Consider the following 20,123-nt stretch of genomic DNA (forward strand, 5'->3'; position numbering starts at 1 on the left):
TGTCCAGAGACAGGCATCTGTATTTGTTTCCTGTCCTACTGCCAACTGGTTGCTGGCAAAACAACACTGGGCAAAAGCTGCAAAAGCAGTGAGGGAGCATCCTAACTAACGTGTTGGAACTTCCCAAAGCAAACATCATAAACAATTAGATGGGCATCTGGCAACCTTAGGTTCAGTCTTCCTTAGGCTAGTGAGACTGCAGGAGAGCAAACTGGCATAATGTCAGTGCCAAGATATACCAATGTAACTCAGAGGCCTTCTACACCAAACTGATCTGAGGATATCTAGGTGTGGCCTAAAGATAACTGGAGAGAAAACAGAGCTGGTAGTACTAGCAGAAATGTGGATAATGTCCCACTATTCCCACTGTCTTTCACTGGTGAACTGACTACAAATTCTGCTGATCCTGCTCTCCCTGGACTCTTTGGTGGCATCTGATATCTACTGAATAGGGCTACAGGCAGCTCAGAGCCCTTAGGGATTGCTCTGAAGACCTGTCCATTGCTGGAGGTGGTACTGTTTTGACCCAGATAAGGCAATCCAAGGAGATTCAGATTGTACCCCCATGCTTTCTAAACTCCTTCTCAGAGAGGACCCCAGCTGCAGCTGGATACAGACTCAGTCCCAGAGCTGGACCTTCTGGGGAAAGTGTTTAAAAAAAAAAAATTCCAGTGCAAGGAATTCCAGCTTGGCCATCAGATACCTTCACTGGTCTCTCACAGGTACACAGCAGATACCATGCTTCCCACAAAAGATTCTTCAGAGACAAAAGTAAGTATCATACGTACTTCAGTCCTCATCACCTGCTTGCTATGCTCTCTACACAGGATGACACTGAGTGCTAACACTGTTTTAACATTGAGCCTTCCCTCTGTGAGGGCAGATACCTGACTCAGCTGAAATAAGGAGATCAGATAATCAGAATAATGCTTGGGAGCCACTAAGGAAGCAGCTAGAACAGATGGGAAAGTGCTTTCTTACCCCATGGAAGTCAGGGGGATTTGTGAGTTTTTCATATCCTGCACTGAGGAAGGAGGACCTTTCAAGGATTTTTGTGGGATATAAGGTATCCATGCCCAGTGCAGAGAAGCTACTAATGCACTGGCTTAGACACTTGCCGAGAGCTGTGGAAGTCAAAATGAGCTCTCACTTTCTGTAATTCAGAGCAGAGAGCTGGAATCCCTTTTCCACACAATCACAGTGTCAGCTATTTCAGGTGAATTTGCACATGTTCCACGTCTATTGGTGCTCTCCACCTGTCTCCAAATTTCTACCTAGGTATAAGCAATCTTTGCTATCCAAACCTGTACATTTTTTATAGAACATAGAGGTTCAAAAAATTTTAATTTTCCACCAGCAACAGTTTCAGCAGAACATATGTCATTGCTGCAGCCCTTCCTCTTGCCAACAGCTGCTGCTGAGCAGTGGAACATACTACTGCTGCAATTTCTACAGATTTCTCTCACTGTGGTCACAACTGACATCAAGACTTGCTGGGAAGTTAAAGTAATGAACATATGCACCCCAGTGTAGCCAAATATTGGTCTTGCCTCTTACCAGTGAGAAGAAAAGCTTGTTTGGTTGGGATTTTTTATCATGCTTTTCATAATTCTCAGAATACAAAGATACCCCATAGACGGACTCCACATGAAAGCTTTAATTTCAGCATTTGACTCTTCAATGCTATGGTATTTTAAGCCAAATTTAAATGTAAGTTGAAATAACTAATTGCGGGAATGGAAAAAGGCTGGAGAAGGAAACAAGATTTAAAATAAAAACAACAAAAATGCATAGGGATATCAGCCACATTTTTTTTAAGTATTTACCTAAATAAGCAATAGTTGCAAGTGCCAAAACCCCGCAAGAACATAGATAGGCAGTAGCAGTTATGTGGAAATCAACATAGAGCAATGCATCAAGGATAAGGGGGCAGACACCTGTACACTGTTTGTTATACAGTAAGGACAAAAGCCTCAAACAGCAAAGGGCACCTCCCAACAATTGCCATTATTACCGCTTGCACAATTTCTGTTGTACCAACAGTAAATCAGCTGGCAGCAACAGATGAATGATCACTGGAATCACAGGCTCCCATCTCCATCACCTGAAGGCTGCTGTGGGCAAGTTGTAGCTTTGCAGAGACTCACACTTGTTAGCATTCACTCTCTCTCACCTCTACAGTCATGGAAAAAAAAACCTCGAGGTGTTTGTGTGAACTGGCAGGCTGCCCAGCTACCTTGTCAAAATGGCTTGGCAAATTTGAGCTAAGCACCGGATGCTTACATAGGGACTGAGTCTACTTAATGAGCTGCTTCGTACCCAGGGCATGCAATTTTGCTGCACTTTGGGTTTCAGGGAAGAACCAAGAACATTCTGTATTTCAAGTACAGTAAATCACTAACAGGCCCCACATGCAGTATTCCAACATTGTAAAAATATGGAACATTGACATTCATAACAGAAAAACCCCATGTGGTCTTTATGATGAAATGAGCAAAAAGGAACCGAACAGTACTGAGGTACAGCCTTAATCCATAAGCTGATTTACTGCAAAATCTTACTTTTATGGAGTTGTCCTGTCACAGCTTCTGTGAAGTTGTCCCATCACTGATTCTTGGCCTCAGCTTAGCTTTTAATGAAACTCAATAGGCTTGAGGCAGACTGGTTTAGTACATTGCAAATTATTTACTAATTTTTCAAAACCTGCAACCCATCACTGGTTTCTATCCACCTCTTGCCCACAAGAGCAGCACACTGTAGCTAATGAGGCTGTCTTTCACAGTCCCAGGTACTGTGACACTGATAAATCCCTCAGACAACGGGTTGTAAGGATGAAAGCAAATGCCCCTGGAGACTTTCACTTGCTAACCTATTTCCTTCTTTCCAGCTTCTCACTCCAACTCCACGTGATTTCTCTTGAGACGTAGGATCTGTTCCTAGGAGCTTTCCTCCAGGTAGAAACAGCAAACTAGTGTGGGACAGCGTACACTGCAACTCCACAGAGGTAGTGGTTTAAGGGTTGGACTTGACAATCTCAGAGGTCCTTTCCAATCTGGACGATTCTGTGATTCCTTCTTTCCTTCTTGGTTTCAACACACCCCTGAGCTTGTGAAAGGACTCCCCTTCCTGCTTGGAAGACACACAGGTCTGCTGCAGATTGGGCTGCCCCCAGCCCTCCCCGGTGCTAGCCGTGTCTCCTAGTGCAAGGAGGAGACCAGTACAGTGGGGCTTGGCTTTTTCCCTTCTGCCCAGACCAGGACACTGGGTACTACAAAAGCCCCACATCATCATTATCACTGCACAGCTGGGTTCACACAGATGCTGAACAGCCGTGCTGCCAAGAGGCCTGGATGCCAGACATCTCATGGCCATACACCTGGCAAGGTTGGGCCAGAGGAATAGCTTCTCACCCAGAAACCTGCCTGTGCTCAGCCACTTCTCTCCTTCCCTAGCAGCTTCAGTAGCACTCCCAACCTCTGCAGGCAAAGTTGCCCTCATGGGTGCTTCCTTAACTCCTCCAGGGGCAAAATGTTTCATCAGCCAAAGCTGCTTAAAGCTGCTGCTCTGCAGGCACCCACCTGACAGCTCCTGATAACACGGGCCAGAGCACACAGGGTGCCTATCATGCCTGGACCAGCCAGGAGGAGGAGGGTGGCTCTTCCACTGACACAGTCAGGGCTGAAAAAGGACAGTGGCCAGATGCCCAGTGGAAAGCTCTGGTCCGTGTGTGTTGGTATTTAACCAGTTCAACCTTGCATAGCTCCTGAATACCATCTGCTGTGCTGAGTGCCCCAATCCTGCATCAGTGCTCCAACAAGTGCATCAGAATCTGTCATTTCACTGGCACTGGTTGGCATCAAGCAGGATTATGGAGCATTTTGCTGCATCAGGCTAACCTCTCTAAATTGACTGTGAAACTGGACATTTGTACTGTTAAAAACTATGTTTTTATATGCTATGCCTTGCTAGCCCACACAGTCTGCAAGTACAGTAGGGACAGGAGAGCTGGTTGCCAACAGCACGGGCCAGCCAGATCCAAGCTAGAGCATAGCTTGCCAGGCTAGTGTAAAAAACTGGTCTGCCTTTCTCTAAGAAAGAAGAAAAACAAAACACAATGAGTGGTTCCTATTGCAATGCCAAGAATAACAGCTTGAAAGAGAGGAAATATACTCAAGTTTGGAAACCATTTTAACCAGGAATGAAATAAACCTGGCTATTTTTCTTAGTGGAGTTAATTTCTAAGCTACACTAGTAAAAGTGATGTGACTTCACCAGTGTGTTAAGTGTAAATAAAAGCCTACCATAAAAATATTTTGAGAGTGGAAAAGACATTTTTTAAGATGTTGGGGAAACGTTAAATAGATCATATTTGTAGCAATTCATTCAGGGCATTTCTTCAGGAATACACATGTTCCTACAGCCAGCTAACAGAAAGACATGCCAGAACCATAAAGGTTTCTACACTTAGTTTTTACAGGATTGGCTGGAAGCAGGGGTGTTGTATTTGCAGCCTGCTGGAACAGTTCACCCCAGTTATAACTGGCAGCCTTCCCCCCAAGGGAAAGTGTGGCAGGCTAGATGAGTGGCTCCAGGAGGTAATAACCTGCTTGCAGCCAGCACCTTTCAGGGAGAGAGGAGGGAGGGGAAGGCTCCTCAGCTGCTCTGGTAAGCAACAAGGCACCAGCAACCCTGGGATGTACCTTGCACTCATGTGTTGCAGGCAGGTGCACACAAAGCCCTGTATTTTGAGACTGTATTTTGCAGAGCTGCAGCAGACACAGCAGCTGTGGCTCTGCACAGGAAGCAGGCTGCACACAAGTTTCACAGCCTCACCACTGCTGCTTGGCCAGAACTGCTGACTCCTCTGCCTACAAAACACCTGCAAACTCAGGCATTGGAGGGGAAAAAAAAAAAACCAAAACAACAATCAGGCCATTTTTTCACTCCAGCCGAGGCAGGTAGCTACCATTCAGCAGACACCCACATTTCGAGGACTCAATTCACTCTGCAATTTTAGGTACCTGCTTTAGAGAGGAATCACACCTAGATCCTGTCATTCTCCACTATCCAGACAAGGAGTTTTGACTGCTCCAGCTGCAGACAGCTGCAGTTAACTCAAACTGATCCCATGCCTGGACACAGTTAACTCCACAGTTTCAAAACTCAGGCACACAAAACATGCCTGTAAACTGACAGGCAAGTTTGGTTTGCCAGGCTTAGAGATGACACTTTCCACGTAAAGGTGTTTGGTTTTTATTTCACCTTGGATAAAAAGTGAAAACAGAAAGGGCACACCTGTGCCACGTCACTGGCTGTATGGGACGGTGAGCACTACTACAGGCAATGTCTGCTATAGTCTCTATCCCTGTTGTCCTTTGCTATCCAAATGCTATACTTGGGCATTTGTTTGTCAAAATTTTGCTGACACACAGCCCAAACCTCAAGTTTAATAAGATTAAAAAATCTCTGCTTCCCCATTTTCCTCTCCCAAAAGCTGTTGTGCTGTAAGAAAGGACTGGTACTGAAGAGATGCAATAAAATATAAAATCTGACCTCACATACATGCTAACTCATTCCAATTTCTTGGTCTACAAGTCAGCAGTTTTTATTTTGACTTTTTTATGCACAAGATAAACCTTCTCACATGGAAAAATAAAAATGTTCAAAAACCTGACATAATTTCCATAGAAAACCCTACCAAAACTCCACTAAAAATCCAAAATTTTAATCTTGGAACAATGGCCTTTTTACAAAGAGATTTTATGACTGAGTGTACATGTTCACAAAAGCAGCAAACTAAGGCATAATCTTCATATATTTAGCCATGTTTATAAATTAAAGACTTTGAAAAGCCATGTGGCTTCATCTCATTTAAACCTCACAGGCAGTAAAAATTTTAGACATTTTACTTACTTTTACAAGTAGTGGACTGTCAGGCTATACAATTATCATGAATATGAGCTAGATTAATTTCAGATCACTGAAACAAATCAACAATGAGAGCGTGAAGCTTAAACATTATTTTAAAGTGCTCATTAGAAATCAAACATTTCAATTATAATTAAGAAATGCTAATGTTACATTCCTTACATATTGAGTCTGAAAGTACAATATGTATACAATCTACAGTCTTGTCTGTATAAATAGGAAATAACTTATCTACATATCTCAAATGTGACTAGTAGCTGAATGGAAGAAGATTTGGATTTGGCAAGAAAAAGCAAAAAAACAGAACAGTCATCCCCTACATACAGTAAAATTAAAATTATGTATCCCCATTTTGGCACAGGTGCACTGGTTAAGCCTGTTTCACACTGGACTAATACCAAGTACCTGTGAAATGACAGTATTGTGTATCATTGTACTCCTCACAGCACACACACTTCAGCAATCTGCCTCTAAGTATAACATGATAAGCTTTCAAAAATAAAAACAACCTTAAAAAAAAAAGACTTAGAAGTGTTCATTAAAATACAACAGTAAATACTTAACTTCCTCACACTGCTTTTCATTTCTCAGCTGCCATTTCATATTTTCCTGTCTTTTCACCCATTTTGCAACTGAACTTTGTAATTGACAGATACAAAGAATATACCCATCTATCCACTCACATATAGTAAGTAACATGATTACAATAAAATCAAAAGCCACACAATAAAATAGCGGTGAACATTCCAGAAGTGGAAACTTAACTTTTGGTCAACATTTTTGCTAGGCTAGAGGCAGAACTATGCTGTACAAATCATTTTAACATCTGCAGCAACAAGCGTCTTGTTTACTTTAGCCCCAGCTCAGTGTGTGGTCAGTCTGAACTATGCAATTTGTTAAAAGAACAGGTAGGTAGGCGACTGTAGCGTGTTATTTCTTCCTTACTCGTAGGCATTAGCGGGCTCTTCTCTTGCAAAATGACATTCATGTGAAAAAATGTACTGTGACGCCCAGAAGAGCTGAAGGCAAACACGTGTATGGGCAACAAAAGCTATCAAGGTGACAAACGATTCAAGGGACTGCTTTCTTCTCCACCTGCAGCCAGCTTGAGCGTTGATAGCTTCCGAGGGGGGTGCTGAGGACTCTTACGAAGGTTGTCATCCATCTGCAGAGAAACAATGAGAGCCGGATCTGGCAAGCAGCAGAATGCAGATTATATGATTAGTCTATTTGTCATTTATACTGGTCTGGGGTATTTTGTTACCCTCTTAATTCAGGCCCAGCCAAGCTGATGCCTTGGTTGCTTTCTGCTCCCAAATATCTGCTTGTGTTACACTGGCTATTAATTCAATTAGCATATGGTGCATCAAACCTCAGACAAATAAATGTGTGTGCTTCTGCTCAAATAATTTCCTTACGGTTACTGAAGAAAGCAACACTGCTAACTTCTCAGAGGTCAAAGTTCCAATTTTGCACAACAGCCAAGCACTGCTAGAAAGCAGACTGAAAGTCAAAACCACTAACACAAATGGATGCTTTTGCATGATCAGCACCTTCCTAGAAGAAATCTTTCTCAAAAACATTCTTCAGGTGTTGAGTGAATTTAGATGAGTTACACATTTCGAGAAGTATTTATTGAAGAATGTGTGATAAGACTTTTTCAAAGACAGGCTAAAATTAATCTCCAAATATAAAGACTTCACATTTTCACGGGAAATTAATCTAATGCCCTGTGCATAATGTGGTACCAAAAGAGTTTATTTACTACAGAGTAACTAGAATCACAAAAGACAGCCACAGGGAAGATCTCCAGAGGCTGTCTAGCCCACTCCACTTCTTCAAGGTAGGATCAGCTTTAAATAAGTAACACCTGACAAATGTTTTTTGTAAACCATTCCTTAAAATTTCCACAGCCACACCCCTGTGTCATGAAGAGGAGCTATGATCAATACCTAATGCTACAGAAACTGGTCATAATTAAAGATCTATTAAAGACCTATTTCATACACCAATCTTTTTTTAGGAAGAGGTGCCTTCTGTTTTTCTAGGTAAAGTGTTCTCTCTGCATTAGAAGACATTCTTCTCATGCAATTTTCAACTAAGTTGAATAGATTTTGATAGGTTCTGAGTGACACCCTTGGAAACAAAGAATATAAAGAAATAAAAGCTAGACACAGAACAAGCAGGAGAAAGTGTGGCTGTAGGTTAGTAACAACAGCATTCAAGTGGGAGCAAGAAGAGCATTCTTTAAATACAAGGCTTGTTAATTTCTCCTTTAAAAATGACAATTTTTTTCCATTAAGTAACTCAATAAATAAAGGCAATTAAAATGAAATGTCCACTGTACAGTTGCAGTTGCCATACAAGAATATCTGTGAATGAACTGCAGTGAAGGAGGAAAATGAGAGACTGAAGCAAAAGTAACCTTTTCAATCAAGTTGGATTCCTTATTTACAAGCTGTGTGAGTTTCTGCAGATTAGCATCTGCTGTATCCTGTCCAGCCGGAGAGTGGCCTAGAGAGTGAAGGCAGAAAGATGAAGAGTGAAAAGGAATTTATAAAGGCTTTTAAATCCTCAAAAATTAAATTCACATTGGAGAGAAAGTTCATGCAGTAATTTTAACCTGAGAAGAATAGCAGGGGAAAAGCCATTCCATGTGAGAAAAACAGAAGCACTAAACACAAGCCACAGCACAGAAACAGGTGCATTTTGCCAATGTTTGATCATCTAATACTGAGTATTAGGCCTTGCTTTTAATTTTCAGTCTTTCTGCACAACTTTGCAAGTTTCTCTACCTCATTTCTCCACAGGAGTTCCAGCATAAACTACATAAAATCTAATTCTGCCTCAGTTTGCAGACCTGGAGCCATAATCCAAACAAGACTATACATGCCAAAAAGGGGTAAAGAAACACAGCTTACCTGAGACAGTTAACCTGAAGTAGCAAGTTAAAATATCATCACAGAAGCGACACAGATTGGAAAGCTGTTTCAAATGCTCTTGTAATTGTACTCTGGGGAAGCACACTTTATAAATTGGTGCAAGGAAACCAAACACAAAGGCATCCAAGGTCGTAGGCCTGAAGAGTGACAAAACCAAAACAAAATCCCAAAATGAAGACATTAACAGCTTTACAACATAGCCTTTTTCTGTGTATGTTACACACAAATCAAGACAGAGCCTAGTGAGCTCTTCTGGCTTCCATCTTTTCATATCAACCCAGTAAATGCTTTCTACAAACTATTAACTTACTCCAGCACCTCTGAACCACAGACATGCTGGCAAGCCCAAAGAGTAAATTCAGCATTTAAATCCAGTCATGCTGTCACATATGCTGATGAGCAACCTGCTCTAAAACACATCTCTGGCACCATAACAGTGAACCTGTAGGCCAGGTGGGCAGGATCCTCTCTCATGAAGCAGTCCAACTCTAGTGGCTAGAGGAAGAGATCATCCTTTTTAAGACCTGTAGACACTGTGTTGCTGACAATATGTTCTCCCTGCTCTGCCATATTCATGTTCTTCACCACGGGAAGAGGAGTGTTCCCAGACCTCTGCCCTCCCGTGAAGGCTGCGGTAACACCTCAGGCTTAAAGCATTTTTTTTCTTCATACAAGCAAACAGGTGACATTCAGTGGTTAGAAAAGCATTCTTTAGTGCAGTGCTACACTAACTCATCAAGCATCTCAAGTTTTCCTAGCCATTGTAGGCAGCATCTGCTTCTCTATGGAAAAATAAGGAAGATGCCACATTGCTTTAGTGCAAAGATCTACTTAGCACAAAGAGTAACGTGATACCTGTTTTACTGGTCATTGGGGGAAAAAAATTAAAAAACCCAAATAAATCACACTCACACATCTCCAAAGAAAAACTGAGATGTTCCCAATCTCTTCGACAGGAGATTTAGGCACTCCTTGGCATCCCTGTATATCTGAAAAGACACAAGACTGTCTAAGAACCCTACGTGTAGAAAGGGTAGTAAGCACTGTTCATCATTTGACAACATGCTAGACTGTTCCAGTTTTTGTCTTTGACATCACCAACTCACAAAATCTTCAGCACACAATACTCACCTGTGCTTCCACTTCAGTGAGACTGTAGAGTGGAGGCCCTCCCCGGGTCAGCAAGATCCTGTTCAGAGCTTCCCTGGACATCTTTCCAGGCAGATACAAACTCAGCGGGAAGGGAATTCTTGAGGCAAACCATGGCTTTGTCACACTGCAGTAATTTTCAGCCTCAACCCAGAAAGTGTGCAGCTGGATCAAAATAAGGAAGAATATTACTAGTCTGAATACTAGACATATCTTAAAAGTTTGATGTATAATATCCCTGTCAGAGAAGTAGAAGCATCGGGAATTACTGTGATTTAAGCAATCAGGCTCCATGAAGGATTATCTTAATGCTGATAAACTATATATATATATTAGGATATATATACATAGTATATATATATATTTAATTAATACATATTACACTAATCCTTTGAGTATAGCACGACAAAATTAAGGAAACAGCTACCTTCCACCTAAGAAAAACCACAAAGAAATTACAGAAATCTAAATGCACATGCATAAAATTACATACACACTCATATTGGTGTATGTTTACATACTTACACACACTTGTACCCACACACTGTATACAGAAAATATATTACCAAAAGATCTGCAGACATACAGTCTCAGGTTCAAACTTCTTAGGATTTGGGAGTTTTATGTTATATAAATCTTAAAATAAAAGATAGTATGAAATTATGAATTTGAAACCCTGTGGGTCAGCTGAAGCAGCTACCCTATGGTATCTTCCAGTCAGAGCTTTTTTTTCCTGTACAAACTGAAGCCAAGGTCATTAAAGAGATCCATTGTCTGGGAATTTTTACAACCCTGATGTATATTCTAAATCGGTAAGGGCACGTGGCCAGGTTTTATTTAGAACTGAAGAATGAAACTATTGATGGGTATCTTAACTTCCCAAAAGTTCTAACTGAACAGTTCAAAAGGCTTTCACGCCCCATATCACACAATACACATTTTACCCATAGCTTTTTCAAAATAATTAAATGGAACAAAAAAGGTCAAAATAAGCCGGTTTTGTGATAATGTTTCCCAAAAAGTATCTAAAGAAAAAACATTAATAGGTTTTAAACATCTTTCATAAATTCATTGTTATTACTTCACACCCAACAAACACACACTTCTTCCCTTCACAAAAGTTTCTAGGAAGTATTTCCAAAAGTGAAGTAACAAAGCAAATACATTCCAGTCAAAACCATAGTTGAGAGACTTTCTGTCTCTCACATTAGGCACCTCTTGTAGCATTCAATTCCAAACATTCAGACCACTATAAAGTATTTCCAGATACTTACTAGAGCTGGAAGCAGTTTCTCTTCAAGCAGTGCAATATATGCCAGTGTATCAGCTCCTTGTTTTGCAGACAATTGGTAATCAGCATTATACTTCTACAAATTAAAAACAAAAACAACACATGCTATAAATAGTGTTACACCAAACTTTCCAAAAAGATGATCAATGCCACCCAAAGTTGCTTCAAACTATCAACTCAAAATTTATTCAATTGATTGCTTCAAAGCTATCAATTTGGTAAATATAGCAACATTTTGTTGGACAGAAAGCATGTGCTCATTACAACTTTTTTACTTCTTCCAGACAGCTACGTCAAACCTTCTTGCAAATTCCTTTCCCACGTTCCCATACTTAGATTTTTGGGTGCTCTTATTCTCAAAATAACTCGTGTCTCCTTTCCATTACATTCCAAGCAACTGTCCAGTGACACAGAGGTACTTTTTCAGTACTGAGGGCTGTAGTAAACCTCTGGCAAGCCCCCATCTGTATTTTTGAAAAAGCACCTGGCACTCAGCTGCTATAAGCATAAAAAAAGGCAAGCATTCCTATCCTTTGCTTTTAATTATCATTCTAGAAGTTTAGAAACTGGATGGTAACAATATAAAGGACGAAAGGCACAGCTAAATCAATGCTGCAACAGCTGCCTGAACTTCTCATTCTTTCACAAGATCCTTTTAAGGCACATAAAAAGGGTTGGTAAGTTTTTTTCAGGGCAGATTTTTTTCAGGAGATTCACTTCATCAGTTTAGAAACACAGAGTCAGTGCTGACCCTTATTATTAGTTATCTGAAAAGCAAGTATATTATTGTTATACTTTAACTCAGGTTATATTGTTACACTACAACTCAGTTATAACTTGAACTTTTTTTCCCCAGCATGAGGAATCTTTAGTATTCAAATGGCTATGAAACTTCTGAATTTTAAAACAACTGTCTAAAATCTCATCTGAAATGGAGTTTTCAGATTTTTTCTCTCCCCAATGATTTAAAGTGCCACTAACATGATACTCATCAGATAATATTCTTATAACTAGGCAGGAACTAAGTATCTAATGTAAAAGCAGAATAGTGGGCTGGAGGACCATCTTAAGAAATAAAAAGATTATGCCGTGCTTTATTTGACATTTTTATACTTCGTGAAAAGAAGAAATCATATAGTTTTATTCTTCATGAACAGAACATTGAGACATGAGCAAAAGGCCACAAAGAGTTGACTACACAATAACATGACATGCATCAAGAAATACCTGCAAGACATTTTTAAGCTACAAGATATGGAAAAACTATGTAGATTAGAAAAAAAAAAAAAAAAGTGCTATGTACTATGCTTCAAAAACAAAAAACAAAGCACTGGCAGACAGTTACGCATCCAAGCGGTTAAAACTCCATTTCCCAAACCATGATATGCTAGGTCTGCAAAGCCAAAATGACATTAAAAGTGGCATAATTAGGAGCAGGGTGCTCACCGAGTAACTTCTCAATTAAGGCCAGTTTGTTCCCTTTTCAATGTACAATTTTCTCATGTGTATTTTTATATATTTCACGTGACTATCAATCAAACTTTCAAGCAGCAAGGTTATCCACCATTTTAAATCTTCACACATGAATGATAAAATCAGGAAAGCACTGGGTCTGAACTGAGTTCCAGGTTTTCAGAAGCCTGTGTTGATGCACACAGGGGACATGTGGAGTCACTACAAGGCAGAGAAAATAAATATTTTAAGAGACCTACATACCTGTTTTCTTAAGAAGTTTAGTATTTTTGCTGGCTGAGAAATAACAATGTCTTCTGATACCAATACTGGTACATCTCCTGGAAGGCATTAAGAACAGACTCAACAATTTATACAGGTAAGTTCTAGCACAACTAGAAAGCAATCAGTCGCTTCATCATTTTCCTCTTCTCCATTGGATGCTTAGATCTTCCTAACATGTATGCATAAATCAAGCTTTGCGTATCAGGGGAGTTCCACCAGGGTCATAAATAGATATCATGCATTGTGGCCTTCATTAATAACAATGCATTAAAAAGGTCCCAGATCAAATCAGAGTGAAGCCAATGTCTTTTGCTAGATATCTGATACTTTGAGAACCACTCTGCTTGTCTGGATTTCAGATCTTCATGGTAAGACAAAAATTCCAACTCAGTTCAACTGCTCTCTCAAAATATTCCAGAATCAAACAATATTCTGTCAGAAGTTTACTGTCAGCCTTCACTCATCAGAGTACAGGATCAAAGACTGCAGACTGTAAAATCCGCTAACAGGGGCTATCTTACAGCACATACACAACATTATCTGCCACAATGAGCCTAACATGACTGTACTGTGACATATTATTAAAAAATCAATTAAAGAATTAATTATTAACTTACAATTAGAATTTTTTAAATGGATTTTATGTATTTTGGCTATGAAAAAAGCCACTGAACTTTGGGAAGTATATCCAGATAGTTCTTGACATGTTCTGCTAACAGAAAGCAAACACACTGAAAAGGGAGTCAGAGATGCAACTTCTGCATGACTACAGTGATGTCTAAACTGAGGAAGTGGCTCCCATAAATAACTTTAAGCCTGCGGCAACTTTACCTCTCTGGAATACAACAAGATGGTAACTTAAGTGCTGAGTAAGCAGGAGAGCAATGAGCAGAAGTATCCAACATGAAGGAGTCCTCTCTGATACCTTGCTTTCAACTTCCCTGCCAACTAGGTTGTTCAGTCACCCTTTCCCACTCAACCTCTCTTATGCACCAGGGTGCTAAACATCCCAGCTGCTGCAAGCTATACTTTGTGAGGCTCACATTCCACTTCCAACCGTACCAGCACATTACATTATGTATAATTAAAGAAGGTTATTTCCATACACAAGTCTACCAACTGTAATAACAAATGCGTAAAGAGCTCAAAAACTTGCCCTCAGAGCACCAACAATTCACACTGACAGAAAGAGGTATGTACTTTGCACCACTGCTCTGCTGTCTACTGCTTCACCTCTAGACATTTTAATAAAGCCTTGTTTGAGGCCTGTTATTTGTCTTTCATTATTTTGTTCCCGCAAATTCATCGCACTTGTTTGCAAAAAGTCATCTATAAATGTATCACAAAAGCAGGTAGCCTTGACTGGGCTACACAAAATCTAAGCAAACTCGGGGAAAAAAAAAAAAAAAAAAAAATGCAGAAACTAGAACCCGTGTTTATAACCTGCCTACGACCGAAATAAGAACAAAAAAAAAAAAAAAAAACAACGCAGAGGAGGTACCTTTTGGAGCTCTCCAAGAGTTTACAGTGTTCACAGTCAGGGGAGCACCAGAAAATTTGGCATAAGCCTGTAATAAAGACGCAGGGAAGCGGGGGGGGGGGAAAGAAATTCAATCGCTATGTGTAAGAAAAGTGTAAGGCAGCACTATTTTAAACAGCTTTGGGCACCGAAGACCGGCTAAAGGCAAATGCGCCGGTATCGGCGCATTTGCCTTTAGCCGGTCTTCGGTGCCCTAAAGCCTTTCTAGGAAACGCCGCTCTTTGAGGCCCAGGCCAGGCCGTCCCGGGAAGCCACAACGCCCTCCCCAAGGGCAGCAGCCATACCCGCAGGCTCAGCGGGGGAGGGACGCAGAGGTCGGCGCCGCGGTGGCTCCTTACGGGGAAAGGGCCCCGAGGCCACCCTGCTGCCCCGCCAGGCCACGCCGCTGCCCCAGCCGCAGCCGCCGCCTCCCACCCCCCGCAGCGCCCCGCGGCAGCTGCGCTCCCCTCACCCGGCGCCGGTTCGGCCTCAGGGTGACGGGGGCGGGCGCGCTCCTCGGCGGCGCCGCCTCTGCCCGGGGGGAAGAGCCCCGCGGACAGCCGTGCCGCAAGGCAGGCGAGTCCCGGAGCGCCGTCCCTCTCTTCTTCCCTCCCTCCGTTCCTCCCGGGGCGGGTGGCGGCCGCCGGCTGTTACCATGACGGTTAAAGACTCCGGGTGCAGGGACGGCAGCCCCCAGTCGCCTCCCCAGCAGCTCAGCTCCATGGGAGCCGCCATCTTGTCCGCCGTCCGCGCCGGACTGACAAACGCGGCGCTGCTGCCTTCGCATGGCGGCGCCCGAGGGCCCCGGCCGCGCCTGGGGGCGGGAGAAGGTGGTGGCAGGGTGTCCGCACCTGAGGGGCCGCGGTTCGCTGGGCACTTTGGGGAAAGTGTCCTAACCTCCCTCGATCAGCGCAGCTGAGACGGCCCCAGGGAGGGGGTAGTGTGGGGAAGCCGCCGGAGTTGCCGCTGAGGTGAGGGGTTTGGCGGCTCCGGAGCCTTTGTGCTGTGAGGAGCCGCTGCCACCCAAGAAGCGCCGTCGTTCTGCGCCTGAAATAGGTTGGGCTGAACCTGCCGCATCGCCGAACCCCAGCTCTCTGGCTCTGTTACACTCCATGCTGTGACCTCCCACGGGAGAAAAAAAAAAAGTCTTTCAGATGGGAAGGGCAGTCATCAGCAATTTGGTTTTAAAAATAAGGAACTCTGATCATATGGTACCAGTTTTAACCAGGTTATAATGATAACCCATTCAGTGTGGGCTCTCACTGTGCACCTTTAAAAGCACCAAGTTGTCAGCTGTTCTCAGCGTTCGTGCAGGCATGCCACAGCAACATCTAAATAGTAAGTCAAATGTTTCCATCCGTCCCACACAAGGGAAAAAATAACGCACACTGACTGAAGAAAACCTTGAGCTGACCACCCTCATCCCGCTCTTCTGGGCATAAAAAGATGAGGCGAAGAAGAGCAAAACTCCATGTGTCCTCCCTGCCCCCCTCCAGATCCATGGTTTGAGATCTGCGAGAACTTTGTCGCAGAAAGTATTGTGATAAAATTCTACAGCAGAGACCCGAGGTCATTCTGAGGAACTGAATTAAGAACATGGGAGAAGAAACATGTATCCATTCCTCGGGGGAAAAAAAAAAAACACCACTGCCAATGTGAACAGTGGGAGGGGGGAAAACAAAACAAGAAACAAACAAACAAAAAAAGGCAGCGTTACTTTTCTCGCAGTAGAGAGGTCCCTAACGTCTTTAAGGAGTTCCTTAAGGATAACTTTGTTCTCTTTTCCTCCCTACAGGGACCAGCTAACTCCTAACCAGCCTGCCCAGGTACTTCGCTTTGGCCTGTTCACTGTATGACTGCCTGGCTGAGAGGTGCAAGCTCTGGGGGCAAGGGTGGCTCTGAACAGCTGTGATCCCTCATATCCCACATATATGCTTCTGTAAATAGGATGAGCTAGCTTATGACTCTTCTCAAGGCAGGCTTCAAAAAGGCTTAGGATGTAAACAGGAGAGTAAACGTTCTTTGCATGCCTTGGGGCTCAATTAATCTCTGGGTTGTTGTGGCGTCCAGAGCAAAGATGGAAAAAAAAAGGCAATCTGCATCTTCCCTCCCCCAACCAAAAGCTCTTCAGGAACTTTTTCCTCTTGGTTGCCTGAGTGGAATTCCTATTAGTGCAAATGAAAGGCAAATAGGTGCATGGAGAATGGAGATACGCCTTGACTCGAAAATGTAGGGCTTGTTTTGTGTTTTTGAAAAAACTAAACTTCTTCTGACACCTGTGTTTGAAACATTATACAAATTTTTCATGAAAATGTGGCAGGATCAAACCCAGAACTGTCAACATAAATACGGATGGATGTATAGTAGAGTTGAAATTTCACTTGTGTTAAGCCTTCTTTATCATAATTGCCCATGAATCCTGATTTTTAATCACTCGTGTAATTCCATAAAAACAGTGAATCTCCTAATGCTTATTAAGAGCAAAATATGAAAACTGAATTAAGCAGAAGGGATTTCTTTCTACTTCCACTACTCAGAATTCGAACAAGTCATGGAAACTTCTCTAAAGCAAAATCTACAATATTGGCAGCTTCTTTGCATTATGTATGCTTGGAAGTTTATTGATTTATATAAAGTATTCAGGAAAAATATTTTAACGGCTGAGGTTTAGTTGCAGACGCTGTATAAAAAAATACAGTAATATATTTCTGTAAGAAACTTCCTTACAAAATGCTATTTGCTTTATGAAAGTTTCTTGAAAACAAAATATCCAATAAATAACCACTTTTTGATTCTTATCCAAGATATTAACTTCCAGAAAGTTAAGCTGGAGTTTGTACTTCAGAGAACACACAGGACTGAAAACGCAGTATCTAATAGTCCATTGTTTTTATTGAAAATGACAATCAGAATGTCAAATAGTTCCAGACAGCAGATGAACATTGTAATTTTTGAAAGTCCCTTAAAGAAGGTGTGCTTCAGCACAAAAAATCCCCTTCTATCTGCAACATAAACCAATAATGAAACTGAGTGTAGAAATGAAAAATGGAAAAATTGCAGTAACCTTTATATGTACTGGCTAAGGTCCTCTAAACATGGACTTAAGCTTCTGCTTATATACATTGTGAACCAGTTCCCTTCATTTATTTTATATTGTGCAGCATGCTCTGTTTGCCAAAAGTTGTTTTTGTTCAGTCTTGGTGAATAAGCATGAGAATAAGAAGATGTAGAGCAAGAACAGAACATGACTTGTACAGATCTGATGCTAACGAGTACCAAATGCTACAAACAAGATGGCCCTGCCATAGGTTCCATCAGCATCAGTGCAAGAATCCCCACTCTCAGTAAATCAGAAGTGGGAAATGGGAAGATATAAAATTATTTAAATATTTTTTACAAAGAAGGGAAATTTTCAAGAAAACATATGTTTTTTTTTTTACGAACTCTAATAAGTGACATAATAAATTGCTGCAAATATTTGTTAGTATTCCCTTAGATAGGTGAAAGCAAAATTTCACTATCTTTTAACCTCCTTTTTTTGGTCTGCTGTACTCACTACATACTTTCATACTGAACTGTGATGATTTTGCAGCTCTTCCTGATGTTTTTGTGTAAGGCGTTTAAGCCCATGTTTTCAAAGAATGTGGTGCTGAAGGGATTCTATTTAACAGATAGTAGAGTGACATTAGTGCTGCTCTCGGTGTACATATTAGACTCTGCACCAACTGCGTTGTCTCCATCCTCTAGGCTGGGGATGAGTTCTGAACTGAGACTTATTTCTATGGGGCTTGTGGCACTGTAAGACCTTCCTACTTAGTTTTTTTTTTTTTCCGTGTCCTTGCTTTCTGCTCTTGCCCACTTTCAGTGGCTCTCCCTGACCCACAGCTCCCTGCACTTGCTGCTCAGTTTTTCTCACTCCACTGTGCAGCTCCCTGCCAGCCCGCTGACACCACCACATCATCCTGTCACTTCCACCGCAGGGGCAGGGAAGGTGGGAGTGAAGCCGAGGCATTTCTTACTCTGTGGAAAAGTATCTGAAAGATCAGCAGGGTGAGGAGGAGCAGTAGCACTGCGCTGGGACACAGTGGGTACGAGGGAGCACCCCCCAGCCTGACTACAGGCAGAAGAAGAAATTAGCAACTGAAGGAGAAGGTCAACACTGCTACACATATTACCTAAGCAGTAAGATGTGTTATATGGGTATATACCATGCGGGGACGGCAAATAAAAGGGCATATGAGTGTAGAGCAGCTGAAGGTATTCGAACATTCCACTGTGCCTGCGTTGGAGAGGAGCCCAGTCCCAAGCGCTGCGCGGTGCCGGTGCTGTTCGGGCAGACCCACTGCAGCGCGGCCCGCAGCCCCGGCCCCGCAGTGCTCTCTGCCTTGCCTCCCACACAGTGAGCTCCCCAGGGCTGCTCTGGGCCGTGCTCGTTAGATGTATATGCCAAGGCTGATGTCACTGAACATTAATCAACACTGCGCACTTAACATAAAATTTCCCTCCTATTGTTGCCCCTCTTTTTATTATGTAAATAATGTCAGACGGCTCCAGCTATTCCAACCGCTTACTGGGCAGCAAGCTGCGAGGGGGCCAGCCACAGTTTCATGCCTTCCCCCGTGACAGAGGTTCGGCTGAAGGGCTGTGGCATAGAGGAACAGGACAAAAAGGGACGTGCAGCATACTGGCAAGTCCACCACATGCTCTCAGCTCCTGAGAGGGATAAGCGCCATGTTGCTCTTCACTACCGTGGGTTCCGTTCTTCCTTTGTGACCAGAAAGCATCGGGGGTAGGGGTACAGGGTGTCCTGCCTGATGGGTGGTTTCACGTGGGCATGGCAGAAACTGGAAAGTGACTTAGCCCCAAAGGCTTTCTTGATTTGCTTCTTGTCCTGTGTTTTCTTAACGTCAGCCACACAGAGGGTAGAATTTCTTGGAGGGAAAACAGTAAGACGACTTCCTGCGGGCATACATATTACTGGAAATTGTTGTAGTTGAAAGCAGGTGGTCTTTTTAAAAACTGAATTTGCTTAAGTCATCAGATTTGGAGGGCTGTTAAGACAGGAAACGTTTTTCAGTAGCTTCAGTCTGTCCAGTCTGAGCTCTCCGAACGCTCCTGAGCTCTCTAAATAGAGGAGCAGATGATATATTCCTCCCTTTGCCAGTCAGTCTTCTAGAAATGTGACTTCTTGCCCCAGTCTGCCCTTTTGGTGACACACTTCAACCAGGAAAAGTAGATGAGTTAAAATCTTACCAAGACCAAGCCCAGATGCCAGAGCATCACCATCTATTTCGAATTCAATGCCCTTAAAGACGTGTCGGTTTCCAGGGCGGGCTCCATCCGGTGTCCCGGCAGGTGCACATTTCGCAGGACATGGCTTCTGCCCGGACTCAGACACCCCCACGGACATAGGTTTGAGCACCTACGGTCCACCCTCGGCTCGGCCATACCCCACCGCGGCCCCCGGGGGCCCGGCCAGGCCCAGCGCTACCCCTCCGCGGCCCCCGCCCGCCCCCAGGGCAGGGGGAGCCCGGCCAATGGCCTGCCGCCTGCCGCC

The 20,123-nt window shown here is 42.8% G+C and overlaps 1 protein-coding gene across 4 annotated transcripts; it reads right to left on the reverse strand.

Annotated features, from left to right (window-relative positions):
- Positions 1 to 5,579: 5,579 nt before the first annotated feature.
- Positions 5,580 to 15,369, reverse strand: MTX3 (metaxin 3). 4 transcript variants are annotated; one of them, XM_071730398.1, is made up of 9 exons: positions 15,221 to 15,369; positions 14,549 to 14,615; positions 13,027 to 13,103; positions 11,294 to 11,386; positions 10,002 to 10,184; positions 9,783 to 9,859; positions 8,850 to 9,007; positions 8,354 to 8,442; positions 5,580 to 7,093 (listed from the first exon to the last, which is right to left on the reverse strand). In XM_071730398.1, exons 1-9 carry the CDS (start codon positions 15,299 to 15,301, stop codon positions 6,983 to 6,985), a joined length of 936 nt encoding a protein of 311 aa, XP_071586499.1. In that variant the 5' UTR covers positions 15,302 to 15,369; the 3' UTR covers positions 5,580 to 6,982. The 4 variants fall into 4 exon arrangements, with proteins under 4 accessions (XP_071586499.1, XP_071586498.1, XP_071586501.1 ...); XM_071730397.1 differs by having other exon boundaries at positions 5,580 to 7,119; XM_071730400.1 differs by lacking the exon at positions 8,354 to 8,442 and having other exon boundaries at positions 15,221 to 15,368.
- Between the last annotated feature and the right edge of the window lie 4,754 nt (positions 15,370 to 20,123).

The sequence above is a fragment of the Heliangelus exortis genome, chromosome Z, assembly GCF_036169615.1.
Source record: "Heliangelus exortis chromosome Z, bHelExo1.hap1, whole genome shotgun sequence".
Taxonomy (NCBI): Eukaryota; Metazoa; Chordata; class Aves; order Apodiformes; family Trochilidae; genus Heliangelus; species Heliangelus exortis.